The sequence below is a fragment of the Pelophylax lessonae genome (assembly GCF_965119305.1).
Source record: "Pelophylax lessonae genome assembly, chromosome: 6".
NCBI lineage: Eukaryota > Metazoa > Chordata > Amphibia > Anura > Ranidae > Pelophylax > Pelophylax lessonae.
The window spans coordinates 75,360,262-75,381,739 of record NC_138773.1 but is presented as its reverse complement, the minus strand read 5'-3'; the positions used below and the strand labels follow the sequence as shown (position 1 = coordinate 75,381,739).

Below are 21,478 nucleotides of genomic sequence, written 5' to 3'. Positions count from 1 at the left end.
AATACACAAATACATGAAGACAGTACAAATAGCTGCATGTGACAAGCACACAGGGCACAATACCACAGCAAACACACTCTGGAATGGGCGGAAGTCACATATCCCTGGTGCAAAGTCTAAATGATAAGAACTCTTTGATATGCTATGGAATGAAGAGGATGAGGTTACTTCAACAGACATCTAGCCGTAAATCTCAGACTCAGAGGTCATAGTATGGTCTTATACAACACAACAACAGATACACATTTCAGTCCATCAGACAAGAACCGCAACTCCACGACCAGAAACTCCAGCAGACCGCCTGTGTACCTGCTTAGCTGTCCCAGAATTCTGCGCTGGTGACATCAGTCATTGCGAAATGCCTCAAGGTAATGTTGAGGGACGATCCTCATTGTGGAGATTGTCCTTAAAACCCCACACCTCTATTATTGCCACCTGGAAGGTTTCAGAGCACAGAGGCTGGTTGTTGAAAGTGTTGCAGTGGCTGGTTCTTCCATAATTCAGATCAGAGTCCAAAAATAAAGCTTGACCATCTCCGCCACCTAGTGGAAGGAAAGATTCAGGCAGGACCCATCAGTTAAGACCATAACCGGAAGCAATGCAGCAGATCAAAGGTTTTATCTGACAATCAGTAAACATTTTCTAAAAGCAATAAAATGCACACATTAATGACCTTCTGAAAAAGTTGGTTATCTGATTATACTAAAAGCCTGGCTTTAGTACTGTTTAACATGGTAGATCAGGTCGGAAGTGTTTTTTTTTTTTTTTAACTTCACACTTGCAAAAGCTGAACTAAAAAAGGTGCAAAATACCTCCTATCTCTTATCTGCGGTCCGCGAGGTCCCTAGCCTTGATTAACTGCCACAAGATGCAAATGCCTTGCATGTGTAGGAATTAAATGTATCCCTACATCAAGGGACTGAGGAAAAAAAAATGTACAGAAATAAGATCAGCATAAAAGCCAGACAAACTTTCAGGATTAGAAGTCAACAATGGTGGCCTCTCGTTTCACTAAGGGTTTCCTTTAACTTCACAGCAATTAAAAAATATTTAAAGTAGGGCTTTTATTTACCCTTGGGATCACAGGAATGCACTTAAGTTATGCACTCCTGTGAATCATATTCAGCTGACAGCGGGCTAAAGTCTGTTGGCTGACATCACTGAGCCAGTCCAGGCTCTGTAGGGATCTCGACTTTAATGTAGGGATCCACCCAGATGCCTGGACCAGCAGCTGACTCAGCGTCTCAAGGAGCCACAGAGCCTTGAGCCATCCTCCCCCCACTAGCCTTGCACTGACAGCCATAGACTGAAGACTGAGAACAGAGCGATCAGCAGTCTTTCATCACTCAGTTCTTGGCCTTCGAAGCGGCAGGGGGCAAATGAAGCATTGGACCAACGCTGTATAGGTGAATACAATTTTTTTTGCATTCCCATCCTTCTTTAAAAAGCAACTTGGTTACTAAAAGATTTTTTTTTTTTTTTTACAAAAGTGGCTCCCACAAGTGGCTGACATGATTACAGCCGACTAACTAAAACAATTCAGATGACTAAAATAAGACAAACTAAAATGGCATTTTAGCCAAAAGACAAACTAAATCGAAATGGAGGTCAAAATGAAAACTTCTCCTACAAAGACTGGTCAATTTTCCTTCTGAGTTGCCAATACTAGCGATCGCTGCTGTAATAAAGAGGGCCCATCACCCACAGCATACAGCAGCGGTACAAGAATTAACAGATTTTGGAGATTCTACGGGCACTGGTTCCTCTGACAGGACCGTCGAGCACCCAGCTTGGGTGCCTGCGTCCAGATAAGAGCTTCTTTCAGTCTGGAACCAGAAACCAGGTATTCTAGCTGAATTAATATTGCACCCAAGATACTAGGCATCACTAGCTTAGATGCAAACTGGAACTAGAACTCTTTATTGTAAATTCACACAAACTGACACAAACACAAAACCAAAGAACACAAACTGACTATGGAAACTTCACACTGGACCTCATGCAACTTACAGTGCCTTGCGAAAGTATTTGCCCCCCTTGAACTTTGCGACCTTTTGCCACATTTCAGGCTTCAAACAAAGATATATAACTGTAATTTTTTGTGAAGAAACAACAACAAGTGGGACACAATCATGAAGTGGAACAAAATTTATTGGCTATTTCAACTTTGGTAAAAAACTGAAGAATTGGGCGTGCAAAATTATTCAGCCCCTTTACTTTCAGTGCAGCAAACTCTCTCCAGAAGTTCAGTGAGGATCTCTGAATGATCCAATGTTGACCTAAATGACTTATGATGATAAATAGAATCCACCTGTGTGTAATCAAGTCTCCGTATCAATGCACCTGCTCTGTGATATAGTCTCAGAGGTCCGTTTAAAGCACAGAGAGCATCATGAAGAACAAGGAACACACCAGGCAGGTCCGAGATACTGTTGTGGAGAAGTTTAAAGCCCGATTTGGATACAAAAAGACTTCCCAAGCTTTAAACAGCCTAAGGAGCACTGTGCAAGCGATAATATTGAAATGGAAGGAGTATCAGACCACTGCAAATCTACGAAGACCTGGCTGTCCCTCTAAACTTTCAGCTCATACAAGGAGAAGACTGATTAGAGATGCAGCCAAGAGGCCCATGATCACTCTGGATGAACTGAAGAGATCTACAGCTGAGGTGGGAGACTCTGTCCATAGGAGAACAATCAGTCGTATACTGCACAAATCTGGCCTTTATGGAAGAGTGGCAAGAAGAAAGCCATTTCTTAAAGATATCCATAAAAAGTGTTGTTTAAAGTTTGCCACAAGCCACCTGGGAGACGCACCAAACATGTGGAAGAAGGTGCTCTGGTCAGATGAAACCAAAATTGAACTTTTTGGCAACAATGCAAAACGTTATGTTTGGCGTAAAAGCAACACAGCTCATCACCCTGAACACACCATCCCCACTGTCAAACATGGTGGTGGCAGCATCATGGTTTGGGCCTGCTTTTCTTTAGCAGGGACAGGGAAGATGGTTAAAATTGATGGGAAGAAGGATGAAGCCAAATACAGGACCATTCTGGAAGAAAACCTGATGGAGTCTGCAAAAGACCTGAGACTGGGACGGATATTTGTCTTCCAACAAGACAATGATCCAAAACAAAGCAAAATCTACAATGGAATGGTTAACAAATAAACATATCCAGGTGTTAGAATGGCCAAGTCAAAGTCCAGACCTGAATCCAATCGAGAATCTGTGGAAAGAACTGAAAACTGCTGTTCACAAACGCTCTCCATCCAACCTCACTGAGCTTGATCTGTTTTGCAAGGAGGAATGGGCAAGAATTTCAGTCTCTCGATGTGCAAAACTGATAGAGACATACCCCAAGCGACTTACAGCTGTAATCGCAGCAAAAGGTGGCGCTACAAAGTATTAACTTAAGGGGGCTGAATAATTTTGCACGCCCAATTTTTCAGTTTTTTATTTGTTAAAAAAGTTTGAAATATCCAATAAATTTCGTTCCACTTCATGATTGTGTCCCACTTGTTGATTCTTCACAAAAAATTACAGTTTTATATCTTTAGGTTTGAAGCCTGAAATGTGGCAAAAGGTCGCAAAGTTCAAGGGGACCGAATACTTTCGCAAGGCACTGTAGATTCTATGTCTCTCAACTCTTCCTCCAGACTCTGGAACCTTGATTTCCAAATAAAATGCAACATTTTCCACAGTCAGTGATGATTTGGGGAGCCATGTCATCTGCTGGTGTTGGTCCACTGTGTTTTATCAAGTCCAAAGTCAGTGCAGCCCTCTACCAGGAAATTCTAGAGTACTTCATGCTTCCCTTTGCTGACCAGCTTTATGGGGATGCTGATTTTATCAGCGAAACCTGGGCTTCCATAACACCTCAGCAGTGCCACAGGCTGATCACCCCCAAGCCACACCACATTCATGCAAAAAGGAGCCCCGATCAAGTATTGAAGGCATACTATACTTTACACCAGTGGTCCTCAACTCCGGTCCTCGGGGCCCACTAACAGGCCAGGTTTTAAGTATTACCTTGGGGAGATGAAAGCTAGAATACTTCAATCACTGAGCAGCAAATGAGTTCACCTGTGAGGTTATTTAGTTATCTTGCAAACCTGGCCTGTTAGTGGGCCCCAAGGACCAGGGTTGAGGACCACTGCTTTACACGGACATACTTTTCAGAAAGCCAACATTTCTGTATTGAAAATCCTTTATTGGTCTTATGTAATATTCTAGTTTTCTGAGATACTGAATTTTGGGTTTTCACTAGCTGTAAGACAATCATCAAAACTGAAAAATGCTTGAAATATATCACTTTTTAAATTGAATTATTGAAAACCAATTAAAATTTTGATGATATTCTAATTTTTTTTAGATGCACCTGTATATATGTAAAGGGCTGAGTAAATTGATGACACTATACAAGTACCTGTAATAAATAATATAAATCTGTTACATGTAGGAGATCGGACTTAAGCCTCGTACACACGCGTCGAAAATTGGCAGGGAATTTTCGTCCAACGACCGATCTACCGATTTTCGGCTTGTTAGTATGATGCTTCCGATAACCGACTCAGACTTTTCGGCCGAAAAAAATCTGGTGTGCAGACTATAAAATTTTTGTCTGCCGTCAAAACACGGCCAATTTTCGTGCAGTCAGTACAGATTTCGACAGATAAAAATCTAATGAGCAAGTCTGGGCATGCTCAGTGAAGAAAGAACACAAAGAAAGCAAACCAGCACATGACATCACTTCTGAAGTAGATTTTTGTTGGGCGAGAAAATTCATGTGCAGTCTAGGCACATTCCAACCAAAACAACTCTGGACAAAAGACGGACGATCGGTCGGCCGATAATCGTTGCGTGTGTACGGGGCTTTAGTCTCTTGTCCACCAGTGATAACTCATTGAGACTAGATCCTTCAACTTCCTGGCAGCAGCATGGCAGATCTGTGTAACAACATCATGTATACTAAAGCAAGAACATAAAGACTGCTGTACAAATCCCTCTCCACCTCATCTAATCAGAGAATACTGTGCATTCATCAAAAAGCAAAAGATTCTGTACACGGAGTGGATAACCTGCTGTGTTGACAATGCATCAGGCTGACCACTCCGTATGGGACACGGAAACAAGTAGAGATCACTGTTAGCAAGATTGACTTCAGTAATTTCCAGCTTCTAGGGGGAATCGGCCAGGTATGGCATTATACCTATATAAAAACTTTGGGGGCAAAAAAAAAAAAATGTTAAGAAGGCTTTTTGTTGCAGGAGACCTACACCATGTCTTTTCTGCAATCAACTTTTCTTACCTGCCTGCTAGCAAACTTCTGTAGATTGTGTAAAATTTCAGCATTGATGTAAAAATGAATACACATGCACAGGATTTAGGTCATCCCGGGCTGGCCTAACAAGATGGCCGATGAAACCAAACCCGCAAGACAAGGCATTTAGGTTAAATGGCTACTTTGGATATTAATCAGCCTATGCATTAGCAATAAATGAAACGTTGGTGCAAAGCACCCGTCCCCTGCACTCTGAGTGGTGCAATCCTCTATCCACCTCAGCCACAAACTTGCAGTTGTTGAGAACTAGCGACACGGCAACACTGGATAACTTCGGCCTTGCAGCCCCTTTCAAGACCAGGGTAGACTGGGACCACTGAAAACAACAAACACAAGGGCGCACTGGCCTAGTGCATTGTCCTTTAAAAGATTAAAAATGAAAGGTATAAAAATACTCAAACGAGTTCTTGATAAAAGCATACCAAACAAGGTACATAGTCCTCAGCATCGAGATCAGGAGTATACCGCCCCCCCCCCCAAGCTGTAAAGGCTTACTAGTTTCGAGGCTGGGTCGCATACACCAGGGCGGACTCGAGGCTGGAAACTATGTACTCCCTCTATAATATCGCTGCAGTGCGGCATACATATGGAATTCCCCAGCCCTTGGGCAGTGTCTAGAGGGAGAAGGCTGCACATTGCTTACCCCTGTGAGGAAGCATACCCCAACTGGAGATGCCTCTAGGACTGCCCGGTGAGTCTCTACTAACTACTATCAACTGTATTGATACTATGTGTGGCCCCCCAATATCTATAGTGTCTATGGCCTCCCCTTTCTCTGCAGACCACTGCTGTGGTACTTAGTGCGGTGTACATGTTGGTGAGACAGGGGCTATTAGTAATATTATTACTACTATTGCGGTTAGTATTTCTCAGGACTAGCATGTGTACTCTGTTGGCCAGGAGAAATGTGCTTTCGTTTTGGCTTGTCCTGTTTTGTTGTGCAGTGCCTCCCCTTCTGTTTTCATGTGTTCATTCATCATTGTTTTTTTCTATTCCATCATGCTTCTATTAATTCATTGGTTATTACTCATCATCATTATTACTTCCTCTTGTGAGCGATACCCTATCAAAATGGATAGATATCTGTGGGCGGGTACCTCATGCACACGCCCTGGTGAGGGAGGGCTCTTATCCAATTGTATCTGGTTCATAGAGTCATTATCTAGTATATAAAGCATAAGCTTAGATATGCCATTCAGGCTCTGAGGAAGAGGCTAAGCCTCGAAACGCGTAAGCCTTTACAGCTTCGGGGGACGGTATACTCCTGATCTCGATGCTGAGGACTATGTACCTTGTTTGATATGCTTTTATCAAGAACTTGTTTGAGTATTTTTATACCTTTCATTTTTAATAAATCTTTTAAAGGATAATGCACTAGGCTGGTGCGCCCTTGTGTTTGTTTGTCGTTTTCTATGGCTATGCATTAGAATGATCCCAATGCACAATAAACACAACACCAATTCCAAAAATGTTGGGGCACTGTATACAATCTACATAAAACAGATTGAAATTTGGTAAATCTCATAAAACCCATATTTTATGCACAATAGAAAATATTAAAAACATTTCACATGTTTAAACAGAGAAAATTTACCATTTTAGGAAAAAGAACAAAGGCCATTTTGAAATTGAGGGCACGATGTAGCATCCCCCTTCTTTTAACAACACTCTGTAAATGGCTGGGAACTAAGGAGAGGTTGCTAAAGTTTTGGGAGAGGAATGTTGTCTCAATATTGCCTGATAAAGGATTCTAACCGTTTACTAGTCCTGAATCTTTTTGTTGCATTTTTCGTTCCAAGATGCACCGAATATTTAAATTGGTGAAAGGTCTGGACTGCAACCAGGCCAGTTAAGCACCCGGACTGTTCTACTGTGAAGCCAGGATGATGTCAGATGACATACGTGGTTTAGCATTGTCCTACTGAAAAATGTAAGGCCTTTCCTAAAAAAAAAAAAAAAGACAATCTGGATGGGAGTGTATGCTGCTCTAAAACCTGGATAAATTGATAGTGCCTTTCCAGATGTGCAAAATGCCCATTCCCTACGTATTAATGCACCCCCATACTAGCAAAGATGTAAGCTTTTTAACAGAGCTGATAAGCTGGAGGGTCCTTCTCTTTAGTCCAGAGGGTGCGGTTCCCATGGTGGTAGAAGAAGAAGAAGAAAAAAAAAAAGGCCAATTTTGATTAGTCTGACCACAGAGCAGTTTTCCACTTTGCAACAGACCATTTTAAACGAGCTTTGGCCCAGAGAGGTGTTTCTGGATCATGTTCCGATATGGCTTCTTCATTGCATGAAAGCGCTTTACCTCACATTTTTGGATGGCATGGTGAACGGTGTTCACAGACAGTGAATTTTGGAAGTATTCCTATCTGATGTCTTCCACAGAATCATGCCTGGTTTTAACGCAGTGCCACCTGAGGGCCAGAAGGTCATGGGCATCAAATACTGCATTTCGGCCTTGTGTCCCTTGCACACGGATATCTTCATCTTCTCTAGATCTTTTCATAATATGTACTATAGATAATGATATATTTAAAGTCTTCGCAATTTTACATTGAGGAACATTATTCTGAAAACGGTTCTGACAAGATTTTAGATGCAACTTTTCACAGATTGGTGAACCTCTGCCCATCTTCAATTCTGGGACACTCTGACTCTCCAAGATACTCTTTTTATACCCAATCATGTTCCGGACCTGTTGGCAATTAACCTAATTAGTTGTAAAATGTTCTTCCAGCTCTCCCTTGTTCGTACCATTTACATTGCCAGCTTTTTGTTGCCCTGTCCCAACATTGAGACTGGTTGCTGCCATCAAATACAAAATTACCTTTTTTCTCTCAATTTAAACATTTGATATGTTTTCTATTTTCTATTGTGAATAAAATATGGATTTATGACATTTGCAGATCATTGCATTCTGTTTTTATGTCGATTTTACACAGTGTCCCAGCTTTTTTGGAATTGGGGGGTTGTACTAGTTGGGTGGGTAACTTGCCCTGAGCCCCGCCTTAAAACACGAGGTAGGGAAGGGAATAAATATGAAATACTGTAAAATGGTCGCTTTACACTTAAAGCAATAAAAATAGGCCAGTATTACACTTTGTGCTCCAACTACTCACCTATGATAATGCATTCTGTGCTCCCAGCCATAAACATGGAGGCTGTTTTGGATGGAAGGTTGAAGTGGCGAGTGGCCAGGAATGGAGAGAGGCGATCAGAAGGGTCCGTGCCATCAGCGGTGTCTTGGGAAGAGTTTAATTCTTTGTCCGCTGATGCGCTTACTCTGCCGAGCTCGGGATGTTTTATGATCACCCACTCATAGCGCTCCACCTCGGGCTGAAGCTAAACAAACAGAAACCATTAGAACACTGAAAAAATTCTGCCAGTTATGCCTTCCATGTACACAATGTCCGGCACGGTCAAGTTCTGAAATCCATGGATTTGACCCCTGAGATGTCTGAACATGCAGGTTCAATGCAAATGAGGTTTTCTTCTTCTAGTTTTTGCTTCCACCCACTTAATAATCTCCTATACAGTGGGGGAAATTATTTGATTCCCTGCAGATTGTGTAAGTTTCCCACTTACAAAGAAATTAAGGGTCTAGAATTGTTATCATAGGTGTATTTTAAATGATAGACAGACTATTAACCAAAAATCCTGAAAACACACGATACAAAGGTTATAAATTAAGCTGCAATCAGTGAGTGATAAAAATATTTGAGCCGCTACCAACCAACAATAATTCTGGCTTGAGTATGTGCTCATGTGGTACATAGATTAGTCCTGTCAATTTAAGAAGGTACTCCTAATGACAACTTGTTCTGTGTATAGAAGACACCTGTCCACAGAATCTCTTTCATCCATTCAAAGCTCACCGTCATGGGCAAGACCAAAGAGCCATCAAAGGACATCAGGGACAAGGTTGTAGACCTGCACAATGCTGGAATGGGCTACAAGACCATTAGCAAAAAGCTTGGTGAGAATAAGACAACTGTTGGAGCGATTATTCGCAAAAAACACAGCCCATTTTACAAAATTCCTACTAAATATAAAAGCTAACCTGTATTCAGTTAATAACCATTATTTGTAAATTTTAGATTGCGCCTTTTTACGAAATAGTGAACACCAAAACATAGGCAAAAATGGAAATATCCAAATTTCTCCTAAAATATAGAAGAGTTTATGGTTTCCTTATAGCTTTCAGAGTTTAACCACTTCAGCCCCGGAAGGATATGCCCCCCTTTCTGACCAGGCCCTATTTAGCGATTCGGCACTGCGTTACTTTAATGGACAATTGCACGGTCGTGCAGCGCTGTACACAAATAAAATTTACATCCTTTTTTTTCCCCCACAAATAGAGCTTTCTTTTGGTGGTATTTGATCACCTGTGCGATTTTCAATTTTTGCGCTAACAAAAAAAGAGCGACATTTTGAAAAAAAAAAAAAAAAAAAAAAATGTAAAAATCAAAATTTAACATTTTAGGCCAATTTGTTTACTGCTACATATTTTTGTTTAAAAAAAACCCCAAAAAAACGTAATAAGCGTATTTTGATTGGTTTGCGCAAAAGTTATTGCGTTTACTAACTACGGGAAAGATTGTCATTTTTTTCCCCTAGTAATGGCGGCGATCTGCAATTTTTTGCGGGACTGTGACATTGCGGCGGACAGATCGGACCCCTGACATTTTTGACACTTTTGGGGGGGACCAGATTACTACAGTAATCAGTGCTAAAATATGCACTGTTACTGTAATAATCACACTGGCAGGGAAGGGGTTACCCTATGGGTGATCAATGGGTTAAATGTATGCCTCATGCTTACTGATGTGTGTGTGCGTGCGTGCGTGCGTGCGTGTGTGTGTGTGTGTGTGTGTGTGTGTGGTGGGGGGTTAATGTGACCGACACAGATCGCAGGTTCAGCGATGCTGAATCTAGTGATCTCTTCCTGTCTGTCACTGAGAAGACCCACCTGCTTTGTTTACATAAGCAGGCGGGTCTTCTCAGTTTCCCCGACGATCGGGGAAGGGAGGCGGCAATCGCCACCTCTCCTGCTCCGGCCCGATTCCCACTGTGTCTAAACACAGTGGGAGCGCGCCGCCCGAATCACTAGTTCATTGACGTAGGTCTACGTCGCTGGACCCAGGGGAGCCGCACTGCCGCACCAATATTACTGTTGGCAGTCGGCAAGTGGTTAAGATCCCCCAAACCATATATTTTCTGAAAGCACATGACCTGTAGAATAAAAAGGTGCTTCTGCAATATTTGTGCAGAGGTTTATCAAAACAATATATTTGCTAAAAATTCACTAAAATATTTTTAGCAGATATAAACAAAGCAAAATTTTACAAAATTCCTGCTAAATTCCTACTAAATATAAAAGCTTAATCTGTATTAATAAACAAATATTTGTAATTTTTAATTAAGCCTTTTTGCAAAATGGTGAAAATTAAAAAACGTACACAAAATTATAAAATAACCAAATCTCTCAAAATCTGGAGGTTTTCATTTTTCACTTTCAGCTTTCCGAGTTTCTAAAAAACCTCCAAACTATACATTTTCTGAAAGCAAAGGGCCAGGAGAAGAAAAATGAAAGGTGCTAGTGATATTTAAGGACCCATGATATTTGCGCAAATGTTTACCAAAACAATATTTTCTCTAAAAATGCACTAAAATCATTAACCGATACAAACACAGCAAATTTTACAGAATTCATGCCAAGTTCCTTCTTAATATAAAAGCTACACCTGTATTGGAGTTAATAAATAACAAATTGGTAAATTGTGCTTTGAGAAACAGTGAAAATCTGACGTATGCAAACATTTCTCTAAAAATCTGAAGGTTTTCCTTTTTTACTTACAGCTTTCAGAGTTTGTAAAAGACTCTCCAAACCATACATTTTCTGAAAGCACATGGCCAATAGAATAAAAAGAAGGTGCTATTGATTTTTCAAAGCAAAGCGATTCTTGCAGAAATGTTTATAAAACCGATATTTTAACTAAAAATACACATTAAAATTATATGGATGGGTGAATGGATTCACACGTGTCAAAATTTACAAATTCCTGCTAAATTCCTACTAAATATAAAAAAAAAGTTAAACCTATATTGAGTTAATAAACAACAAATATTACATTTTAAAAATTGCACCTTTTTGTGAAATGGCGAAAACCGAAGGTATGCAAGACTGTAAACAAAAACAATTTACTCCGGAGGTTACCATTTTTCAATTACAGCTTTCAGATTTTGAAAAGACCCCTCAAACCATACATTTTCTGAAAGCACATGACCTGTAGATTAAAAAACGTGTTACTGATTTTTTTGGGCCCCGCAATAATTGCGCAAATGTTCATCAGATCGCCATTTTCACTAAAAATACACTAAAATCATTACTAGTGCACATAAACACAACATAACTTACAAAATCCCTGCTAAATTACTACTAAAGCATCGTTCACATGTGGCTGCATCTGATCAGATTCACCAAACAGACAGATGGGGATCCAATTCCCCATCCATCTAGCAGATCGGATGGGATGGTATCGGAAGGAAATGGACAGGCGGTCCGTTTCCATCCGACTGCCCCATAGAGAAGAGCGACCTGTTATCCGCCTGCTCAGAGGAGATCGACAAAGATCCCCGCTGAGCAGGCAGATCTGCTTGACAGAGTCCGCCTCTCCATGTTTTATTTATTTAAACAGACCCCCATATCTCTCTTTTGAGACCTCTACATCAGCGGATGTGGACCTGTCATCCATCATCCATTGATTGAAGGAAAGAAAAATTTGCTTGATTCTCCCCCCCCCCCCCCCAATCAACACGGACTGTGTTGATGGGGGAATACCTCCCGCAGAGCTATTGTTTTCCATAGGTGGGGAGCAGTGTTGCCAACCGTCAGTATTTTTACTGGCAGCCAGGGACTTTTCTCCTGCCAGTAAATGGCAGTGACAGGAAAAGGTTGGCAGTAAAAAATATGGCTGTGATGCTCGGCTTGGAACTGAAGTTCCAGTCTGGTGCCGGCTGAGACCATCCGAGTGTCGGCTACAGTGTGTTCGGGCGGGTCTGGCAGAGGCGGTGCCTGAGTGTGTCGTGTGATTGAAAAAGCTCAGCTTGAGTGAGGACACCGCTGGATTCCTGGACAGGTAAGTGTCCTAATAATAAAAGTCAGCAGTTATGCCTCGTTTCCACTGAGCGGTACGGTACAGTTCGGAATGGTACACCTTGATCAGGCTTGCGTTTCCACCACCCAACAGCACCTCAACAGTGTAGCTCCACCCTGTTGGTACTGTACTAATGTGCTTGGTACCAACAAAAGGGTCCCAAAAAAGTGGTACGGTGCGGTTTGGAATTAAGGTACCATTCACAACTTGACAATGGAAACAGCAAAAATTGCGTACCGTACTGAACCGAACCGCTCAGTGGAAATGAGGCATTACAGTATTTGTAGCTGTTGACTTAATTTTTTCTGAAGGAGCCTGGAGCATACTGTACGTGTTTTAAGTGCAAATTTCAGAATTTAGACTACAAACTGTAATTTTTTTACTTTTTGTGCCAGTAAATCTAGAATGCTGTGTAAGTAAAAGCATTCCAGATATACTGGCACCAAAAGTGGCAGTAAAAACGTGGCTGTGCCAGTAAATTTTGGGTGTCGTGTCTGTAAATTTCAATCTGGTAGGTTGGTAACACTGGCATATAGGTTGTAGATTTCTGCATAGATAATATCTGCACATGATATCAGTGCTGTGACGTGAAAAGGGCACATAGAGCACAATGGTTATTTTGTGCCCTTGCAGAGATGGGTGCAGAAAAACTCATGTCCTTGCACATGGTGTGAATTAGGCCTTAAAGTGATACTAAAGTCTTTTTTTTTTTTTTTCTTTTAAAAATAACAAAACAGGTTATACTTACCTGCCCTGGGCAGTTGGTTTTGCACAGAGCAGCCCAGGTCCTCCTCTTCTCTGGTCCCGATCTTCCTCTTCTCTGGTCCCTCGCCGGTGCTCCTGACCCCTCCCTCCGAGTACCCACAATAGCAAGCAGCTTGCTATGGGGGGGACACCCGAGCCGCGGCTCTAAGTCTATCCAGACAGCGAGCTGCGGCTCGCCCACCGCCCCCTCTTTCTCATTTGCTCACTGACTTTGATTGACTTCAGCGGGAGCCAATGGCGCCCACTGTGTGTCTCAGCCAATCAGGAGGGAGAGTCCTGGACAGCTAAGTGTCTGGTGCAACATGGCTGGATCGAGATGGGGCTTCGGTATTAGGCCCCTTTCACACTGTCTGCTCCGTCGGTGGACTCCGTTTTTCTCAGCGGGGATCGATCCGCGGGGGGGGGGGGGGGGGGGGGGGGGGGGATCAGCGGATCGATCCCCGCTGAGAAAAACTGAGTCCACCGACGGAGCAGACAGTGTGAAAGGGGCTGAGCAGGCAGATGGCAGCTCCGTCTCTGCTCTGTGTGCGGAAATGGAGCTGTCAGGTCCCCGCTGTTCTCTATGGGGGAAATCGGAATGAGAACTGACCGTCTGTCCGTTCTCATCCGATCCGCCAGACGGATGGAAGATAGGGTTTCCATCTGTCCGGATGTGACAGACAGGATCGGATGTCAGCGGACATGTCTCCGCTGAAATCCACTGCCCCATAGAGATGCATAGGGCATCCGTTCAGATCCGCCTAAAAAACTGACAGGCGGATCTAAACAGTCCACCTGTGTGAAAAAGGCCTCAGGGGGGCTGCTGCACACAGGATTTTTTTTTTTTATCTTAATGCATAATTAGACACATTAGACACTTCAACCTGCTCCAAAGCAGAGAAAAAAAAATATGGGCCTATATGTTGGGAGATTATCCAACAAGCTAAAAAATGTGCTTATAATGCCCTCTAGGAGCTCAGAAACCTCATTAGAAGTGGTTTGATTACTGGGCTGCCCATAGGTATGGTTTTACTGACTGTATGAAGAGGACTGTTGGAAGATTTTCTTACCCGAAAAACAAAACACTCTCCAGTTCCAAAGAAGCTCAGCTTGTTTCCGCTTTTCTTGCGTGAATTCCAGTCAGTAGACAGGTATGCACCACACACCTAGAGAACAAAATGGAAGCACAGAAAGGGAGAGACACTGAAAATGGTCAACACGAGTAGGCTTTTATTTCTCACCGTCAGCATTTACACACCTAGCACATGTGGTCACAAAACTCCTTTTTTTCTTCTTTATAAGAAAATAGGATATTCTTTCCTGATGCCCTGGGAGAGGGACATAGTAAAGTCTTTTGGCCTCAACTACAGGTGTACTATAGATTTCAGCCTATATGCATCAGGTAAGTTGTAAACAACCTATGCAGTCAGTCGAGAGTTCCTTGTTCCTTTCACTAGTCCTAAAAAAGATAGGAGCGGGCCAGATAATAATAGCCACCACCTAGGGATTCATTCTACAAAGTGCAGCAATGCTTTCTCCAAGGAGGAAGGTATTTCATTATTCCTTTATGATCCATGGGCAAAATATGCATTCAGAGTTGATTGCATACAGCATCTGGTGCAGCTGTGCATAGTAACCAATTAGCTTCCAACTTCAGCTTGTCAAATTCAGTGTCCATTCACACTAGTCCGAATTGTCAGGCGACTTGGTCAGCCTGACAATTTCACGCACTGTCGCGGTCCATTGACTGGTACAGGAGCCGTTCTAATAGGAGCGACACAAGTCGCTCCGACTTAGAAAAAGGGTCCTGTACTACTTCTGGGCGACCTCAGAGCGACCTGCATAGACTTCCATTTTATGAAGTCCGTGCAAGTCGTGCCGAAGTCGCGGTGCACTTACATTATTTTACTTTTACTTTTATTTAATTATTATTATTTAATTATTATTATGATGATAATAATAATAATACAGGATTTATATAGCGTCAACAGTTTACGCCGCACTTAACAAAATGAAGACAGACATTACAATTACACCACACTTGGTACAAGAGGAATCAGCGCACTCTGCTCCTTACAATGTAAGAGGGAGGGTCAATTGATACAGAAGTTAAAAGCTGTTGGGGGGGGGGGAGGGGTTGGTGAGGTGATGGAGAAAGTGAAACAGTATTAGGCCCATTTCACACATACGGACTGTTCATCTCATCAGTTCAGTAACGTCAAAATGGATGAAATATTCATCTGTTTTTCATCCATTTTCTTTTTACATCCACTACCAATGCAAAAACAGATGAAAAAGGGACCGTTTGTCCATTTACATCCGATCCATTTTTTTTTTTTAAACAGAAGAAAAAAATAGGGCTTTTGTCCTTTCAAAAAAAACGGATATTGACGGAAGCGGATGAAAAACGGATGTAATCGGATGATCATCTGTTTTTTCCAAGAGAATGCACTGATGTCCGTTTTTCATCTGTCAACGGATGGATGAAAAAACAGACAAACGGTCCGTATGTCTGAAAGGGGCCTTAGTTAGAACCCGGATAGGCTTCTTTAAAGAGGGTTTTCAGGGCCCGGCTAAAGATGGATATATTAGGAGACAGTGGGACAGATTGGGGTAGAGAGTTCCGAAGGATGGGAGAAGCTCTGGAGAAATTACATGCTTCTAATACTCACTCAGTCGCTATGGGTCCTTTCACATTAGCGTTCCGTTTGTTTTATCAGTTCGGTCACATTTTTTTCAAAGAAAAAAACAGATCAGTTTTTCATTAGTCTTTATCAGGCGCTCAGTTTTTTTTTTTTTTTATCCACTACCAATGAAAACACTGATCCAAAATGGACCATTTGCCTATTTACATCCATTCCGTTTTTTTTTTTTTTTTTTTTTTAAAAACGGAAGAAAAATAGGGCATTGATCCATTCCAAACAATGTTGAGGGAAGCGGATGTAAAAAGGGATGGTTATCCGTTTTTCCATAGAAATGCAATCATTTCTGTTTTTCATCCGGACGGACAAACAGAATGCCTGTGAGAAAGGGGCCCAATGGAAATGTATCAATTTCCATTTTTCATCCGGACCGACAAACCGAATGCCCGTGAGAAAGAGGCCCATGAGATTGGTTTTCTATATTCTGCAAAAAAACTGGTTGAGCCTACTGTTTTCAATCTCCACCTTCTTTCCATGTCCCCCAATTCAGCTAGTAATTTTGCAGAGCAGTGTTGGCAACTCTGCACATGCTCAGTTTTCAGTGAGTTTCTATGCTGAGCATTTCCTCCTTATCACATCTGAGCGGCTTATGTGACTATAGAGTGACATGTGGATGAATACACAGTGGTAAAAGGACAGCCCACTCTCTGCCTCCCTCCTCCATGTCCACTAACCAGCTAAACACAATAGGGGCAGGATATTATATGTATATTAATGGAGGCTTCACCTCCCTGTTATTCTAAGACACCGGCTAGGAGGGGCGTGACACAGCCTGTGACTGGCAGAAATCTGCCCACACAATGTTATTGAGAAAAAAAAATAATAAAGATTTGACGTCAAATATATTTGTATGACAATTTAAAACCATATATATTTTTTTTATTCTGCATTCCAAAGGCTGTTTTTTTGTTTGTTTTTTTTTTTTTTTTTTTTTTTTTAATATTTGACCAGCAGCAGAGGACTAGAAGTGCCTGCTGCTTATGTTTTCCTGCAGACAGGCTGGGAACGAGCTGGGTCATGTGACCGCTGTATATTCATTAGGAAAAAAAAAAAAAAAAAAAAAAAAAAAAAAAAAAAAAGGTACAGGAGTTTTTTTTTTTTTTTTTTTTAAATTAAAGTAATTACAGTGTCATCTACATACAGAAATAGGAGGGACAACGTAAATTAAGCAGTGTGTGTTTAGTATCACTTTTAACAATCAAACATGGAAGCCCACTGGTTACAATCAGTTGCACCAGTTTTAGTAAATCTCCCCCTACAATACAGAGACACCTTGAATACAGTTTCTGAAGCTTGTTAGCTCTCATCAGCACAAGAATCAGGGGTACTGCTAAGCAGGCCTCAGAATGTTAGGAAACCGTACCATCAGTCCAGTGATGGACCAAGAGAAACCAGGATGCTCTCAACTACTTTCATAATATAACTGGATACTAACATTAATAGGTAAAGTTGATCCAGGGAATATCTGATTGCCTCTGTGGGGGATCAGGAAGGAATTTTTTCCCCTGCTGGAGCAAAATTGGATCATGCTTTGCTGTGCTTTCTGCCTTCCTCTGGATCAACTGTGAGTAAAGAATGGTGTATATAGGACTGTACACCCCCTCCCCCCTTTTATTGGCTAAACTAGATGGACTTGTCTTTTTCAACCAGACTAACTATGCCTTTTGGCTAAGATCAAGTGTAGTATCTGTTATCAGTCGGTATGGACCTCAGCTAGTACCGGTATGACCAAAACCCGGAGCGCCTGGAGGTACCGGGGTATGGGGAGTAGGTCATCCGGGAAAGCATGTGGGGACCCCCGCCTTCTGATTTGAATGGGTTGAACTGTTCTAACCAGTTTGAAGGGAGCAAGAAAGCCGGTCTGACTGGGTGGCCGGTGGAATTGCTCCTGGATGTAATGGGCTGAGGAACAGGATGGCGATGGGAAAGCTTTCTCTCCTGGGTTTTGATCTGGCCTTGTAAAATGCCTGTCCCCAGTTGTAGGTGGGCTCTCCCTAAGCTGTCCAGGTTACGATGTCTGCTGGTGGGGATAGGCTACACTTGGTCTGGCCGGGGGCTGAGACCAAAAAAGCCCGTGGTGTAAGTGCCCCTGGGGTGGCAGCCCAGGGGTGCCTTAATTCTCACTGGTGAGGGGCAGCTCGCCTTGTTTTTCGGCACCTTGGTCACTGCACCATACACACCTTTTTCGCACCTGCCTCTTGGGCCAGGCCTTTTGGTATAGACCAGAGGAATTTTTTATTCCGGCCAAAAGGCCTGCCTTGGTACCTCACATGGCACCATAGCACTTACCCCACTACCCCTTCCCCCACCTTTTTGTTTGTGTGTTTTTATTTCTTTGTTGTTCTGTCACTGCACTATCACTCTTTTTCCTGCACGACTTGGAGGGTGTGGGTCCTCGGGCCCAGCCTTGAGTCTTGGGAGGGGGTGGAATGGCCTTCTGGCTTAGTTCGCCCTCTCTCATGGGGTCTCCCTTCGGGGGAGCCCCACCTAGTACTTAGGGTGGGCTGTTCCGGCAGTCCCCCTGGAGAACGGACCATAGGAAGTACCTTAGTCCCTGTCAGGAGTCTTGCGCCCCGGGGGATCAAGGTTAGGGTCTTACCTCTTCGGAGGGAAGACCATTTCGCACACCCTGTGCACTTTTTTTATTTCCACGTTTGCGTGTGTGCACTTTTTTATGCACCGGGTGTAAGTCTTGAGTGTGTTTCACACGCCACTGGCTTTAAAAAAAAAAAAAAAAAAAAAAAAAAAAAAAAAACCTAATGTACAATGCTGTGAAGTGAAGCACTGACAAAAAAAAAATAAAAATGACATAAGTTACCAACAAGGAAACTAGCGAGTCCTACTGCGGAATTTTGCCACTAAACCCTCCTAAATCAAAACCTAGAAACTAAAAAAATTGGCCATTTTTTTTATTTTATAATGCAAAAAACAGCATACAGAATTTGTAATATAAGAAAAATAAGAGGGGCGTGGCCTGGATCGGCATGGAGTAGGACGCTAGTGACTAGAGCTCCGCCGGCTGATCATCCTTTAACCTCATTTATCCTGCACCCCGGGCCTTACTTTTGGCTTCACGGGACCCTCCTTGTGCCCTAGTACCTCAGGCACCATGTCGCCGCCGAAGAAACCCACGGACACTGTGGCTAAACTCGACAAATTTCGCCGACAGGAGAAGGATGGCTCTTCCCAAGATGGCGCCGAGGCGGGTGCGGGAGGTAGCGTGGCGACTGCGGACACGACCCGTGTTCTGGATGCGATCTCGCTCTGCCAGACCTCCCTCACGGCCAAAATTGAGGAGATCAAAGTTGACATCTCCCTGATCCGCCAGGACCTACAGAAGGTGCGTGACCGGGTCGGCGAGGCTGAACAGAGGATCAGCGGAGTGGAGGATTCCCTGCCCCCCCTGCAGCATGCCTCTGATCATCTCCAGCTCCAGGTGAACCAGCTTTTGCTTAAACAGGACGACATGGAGAATAGACTGAGGCGGTGTAATGTAAGGCTGATTGGTCTCCCGGAAGGGGCAGAGGGCAGGGACCCGGCGGATTTCCTGGAGCGGCTCCTGACCGATACTTATGGGCGCGAGGCCTTCTCCCCCACATTTACAGTGGAACGAGCCCACCGTTTATCGGGGAAACCTCCTCCTCCGGGGGCGCCTCCCCGCACCTTTATTGCTAAGCTGTTGAACTATCGGGATAGAGACACCATCTTGCGCTTAAACAGGGAAAAGGGCAATATCCCTTATGGAAATGGACGGATTGCAATATTCCCCGACTTTTCGGCCGAAGTGCAGAAAAAGCGCAAGACCTTCCTTGAAGCCAAACGTAGACTACGTGTCAAGAACATAAAATATGCTATGTTGTTCCCGGCTCGTTTGCGAGTGGAGGGGGGAGACAGAGTTCATTTTTTTGATGATCCGGAGGCTGCCATATCGTGGCTGGAACGTTTGGACGCTCGGAATTGAACTCCCCCCCTACCTCTTCTCTACTACCCGCTGGTGACAGGCTTATTGGCAATTTCTCTCACATGGCAGCTCCCTCTCCGGGTTGCGTATCCCATACCCTTGTCTGGAAGGTGACTATGACTGCTCCTGTGCTGCCTTGAACTCCCTCACTTTTATCCTGCCCGGTCCACGAACCATTCACTGGTCTGGAAGGAGACCGCGCTGTTCTCCTATGTGCCTTGATATCCTCACATGTATGCCTTTATATCTCTGTGTCTCTCTCTCCCCTCCTTTTTCGCCTCGGTGACCATACTCTCTTTCTACCTTCTCCTTTCTATCCTCCTATGACGCCATGTGTGTTGTTGATTACTGCTGCCCATGGGGTTTTTTGGCCGGTGGGCCCTAGTCCTCTTTTCTTCTTCTTCTCTCTTACCAAACCCCTCTTTTCTTCCCCTTTTCTCTACTTTTTTCTCCCCCTTTCTTCTTTTTTCTTCCTCTTTCCTTACTTTTGGTACTCCTTACCCAGTTTTCTAGCTTTCCTACGACTGTGTCTTTGCTACCCAGCGAAGTTTCGCCCGTGGGCTCTGTGTCAGGCAGAGCTGCGCACCAACCACTCCTCCATTGTCTGTGTGGACGGTGGGGGTATATGCTCAGGCTGTTGTTTTCCTGGGCCGGATGCTGGACCTGTTTTTCCCCTCATTTTTGTGCGGGGGTTTTTTCTGATGGTCCCTATTTTCTTAAGTTTTACAGGTCCGGGTTCTGTTGTGGTTGGATATGGGATTTGAATGCCCGCACATGTTTGGGTTGGTGCAGGGCGGGGTGGGGGGTACTGTTTTCTTTATTGTTCACAATTGATCAGTATCTGTGGGAATGTGTATTGTTTACCCTGTTCAGTTTTCTACGGCTGTTTGCAATTTTTATGGAACAACTGTCTATGTGCCTGACCGAGGCTACTCCCCTAACATGCATGGTAACTCTTATTACTGTGGGTCCCACGGGACTCCCGGGGCTCCTGCGCAGCTTGCTGCTACCAACAATTAATGGCCCAACTTAAATTTCTAACATGGAACGTCCGGGGCCTGGGCGACAGGATTAAACGCTCGGCAGTGTTTACCTCTCTTAAAAGCCAGCGTGCAGATGTGGTGGTGCTGGTGGAGACCCACCTTGAGGGCAGACTTCAGATGGCACTCCGTCGCCCGTGGATTGGCTGGACGTTCCATTCCATGTTCACTTCCCATTCGCGGGGGGTGGCTGTACTCGTGGCCAAGACTGTACATTTTGAGCTCCGGGGATCCCTAGTAGACCCTCAGGGTAGATTTGTGTTTCTTTCTGTGCTGCTGTATGGGGAACCTTTCCTACTTATGGCGTATTATGTGCCCCCCCCATTTTCCTCTACTATCCTTATGGAGGGCCTGGATTTTATGATGTCAAACCCCCACATACCGGTACTCTGGTTGGGGGATTTTAATAATACCCTAAATCCTAGTTTGGACAGACTTCATACGGTGCCCCCGTCCTCTCCCCTACCCACCTCGACTAGATTTGCTAGACTGTTGACGGAATTTAACCTTTTTGACACCTGGAGAGCTA

At 43.5% G+C, this 21,478-nt stretch overlaps 1 protein-coding gene across 2 annotated transcripts in view; it reads right to left on the bottom strand.

Annotated features, from left to right (window-relative positions):
- Positions 1–208: 208 nt before the first annotated feature.
- TBC1D24 (TBC1 domain family member 24) overlaps positions 209–21,478 on the bottom strand; it is a 107,314-nt gene continuing 86,044 nt past the window's right edge. For both annotated transcript variants that reach the window (XM_082260023.1, XM_082260024.1), the window contains 3 exons: positions 14,317–14,412; positions 8,465–8,687; positions 209–542 (listed from right to left, as the gene is read on the bottom strand). In XM_082260023.1, coding sequence (XP_082116149.1) covers positions 364–542; positions 8,465–8,687; positions 14,317–14,412 — 498 coding nt within the window. In that variant the 3' untranslated portion in view covers positions 209–363. The remainder of the gene's footprint in view (positions 543–8,464; positions 8,688–14,316; positions 14,413–21,478) is intronic.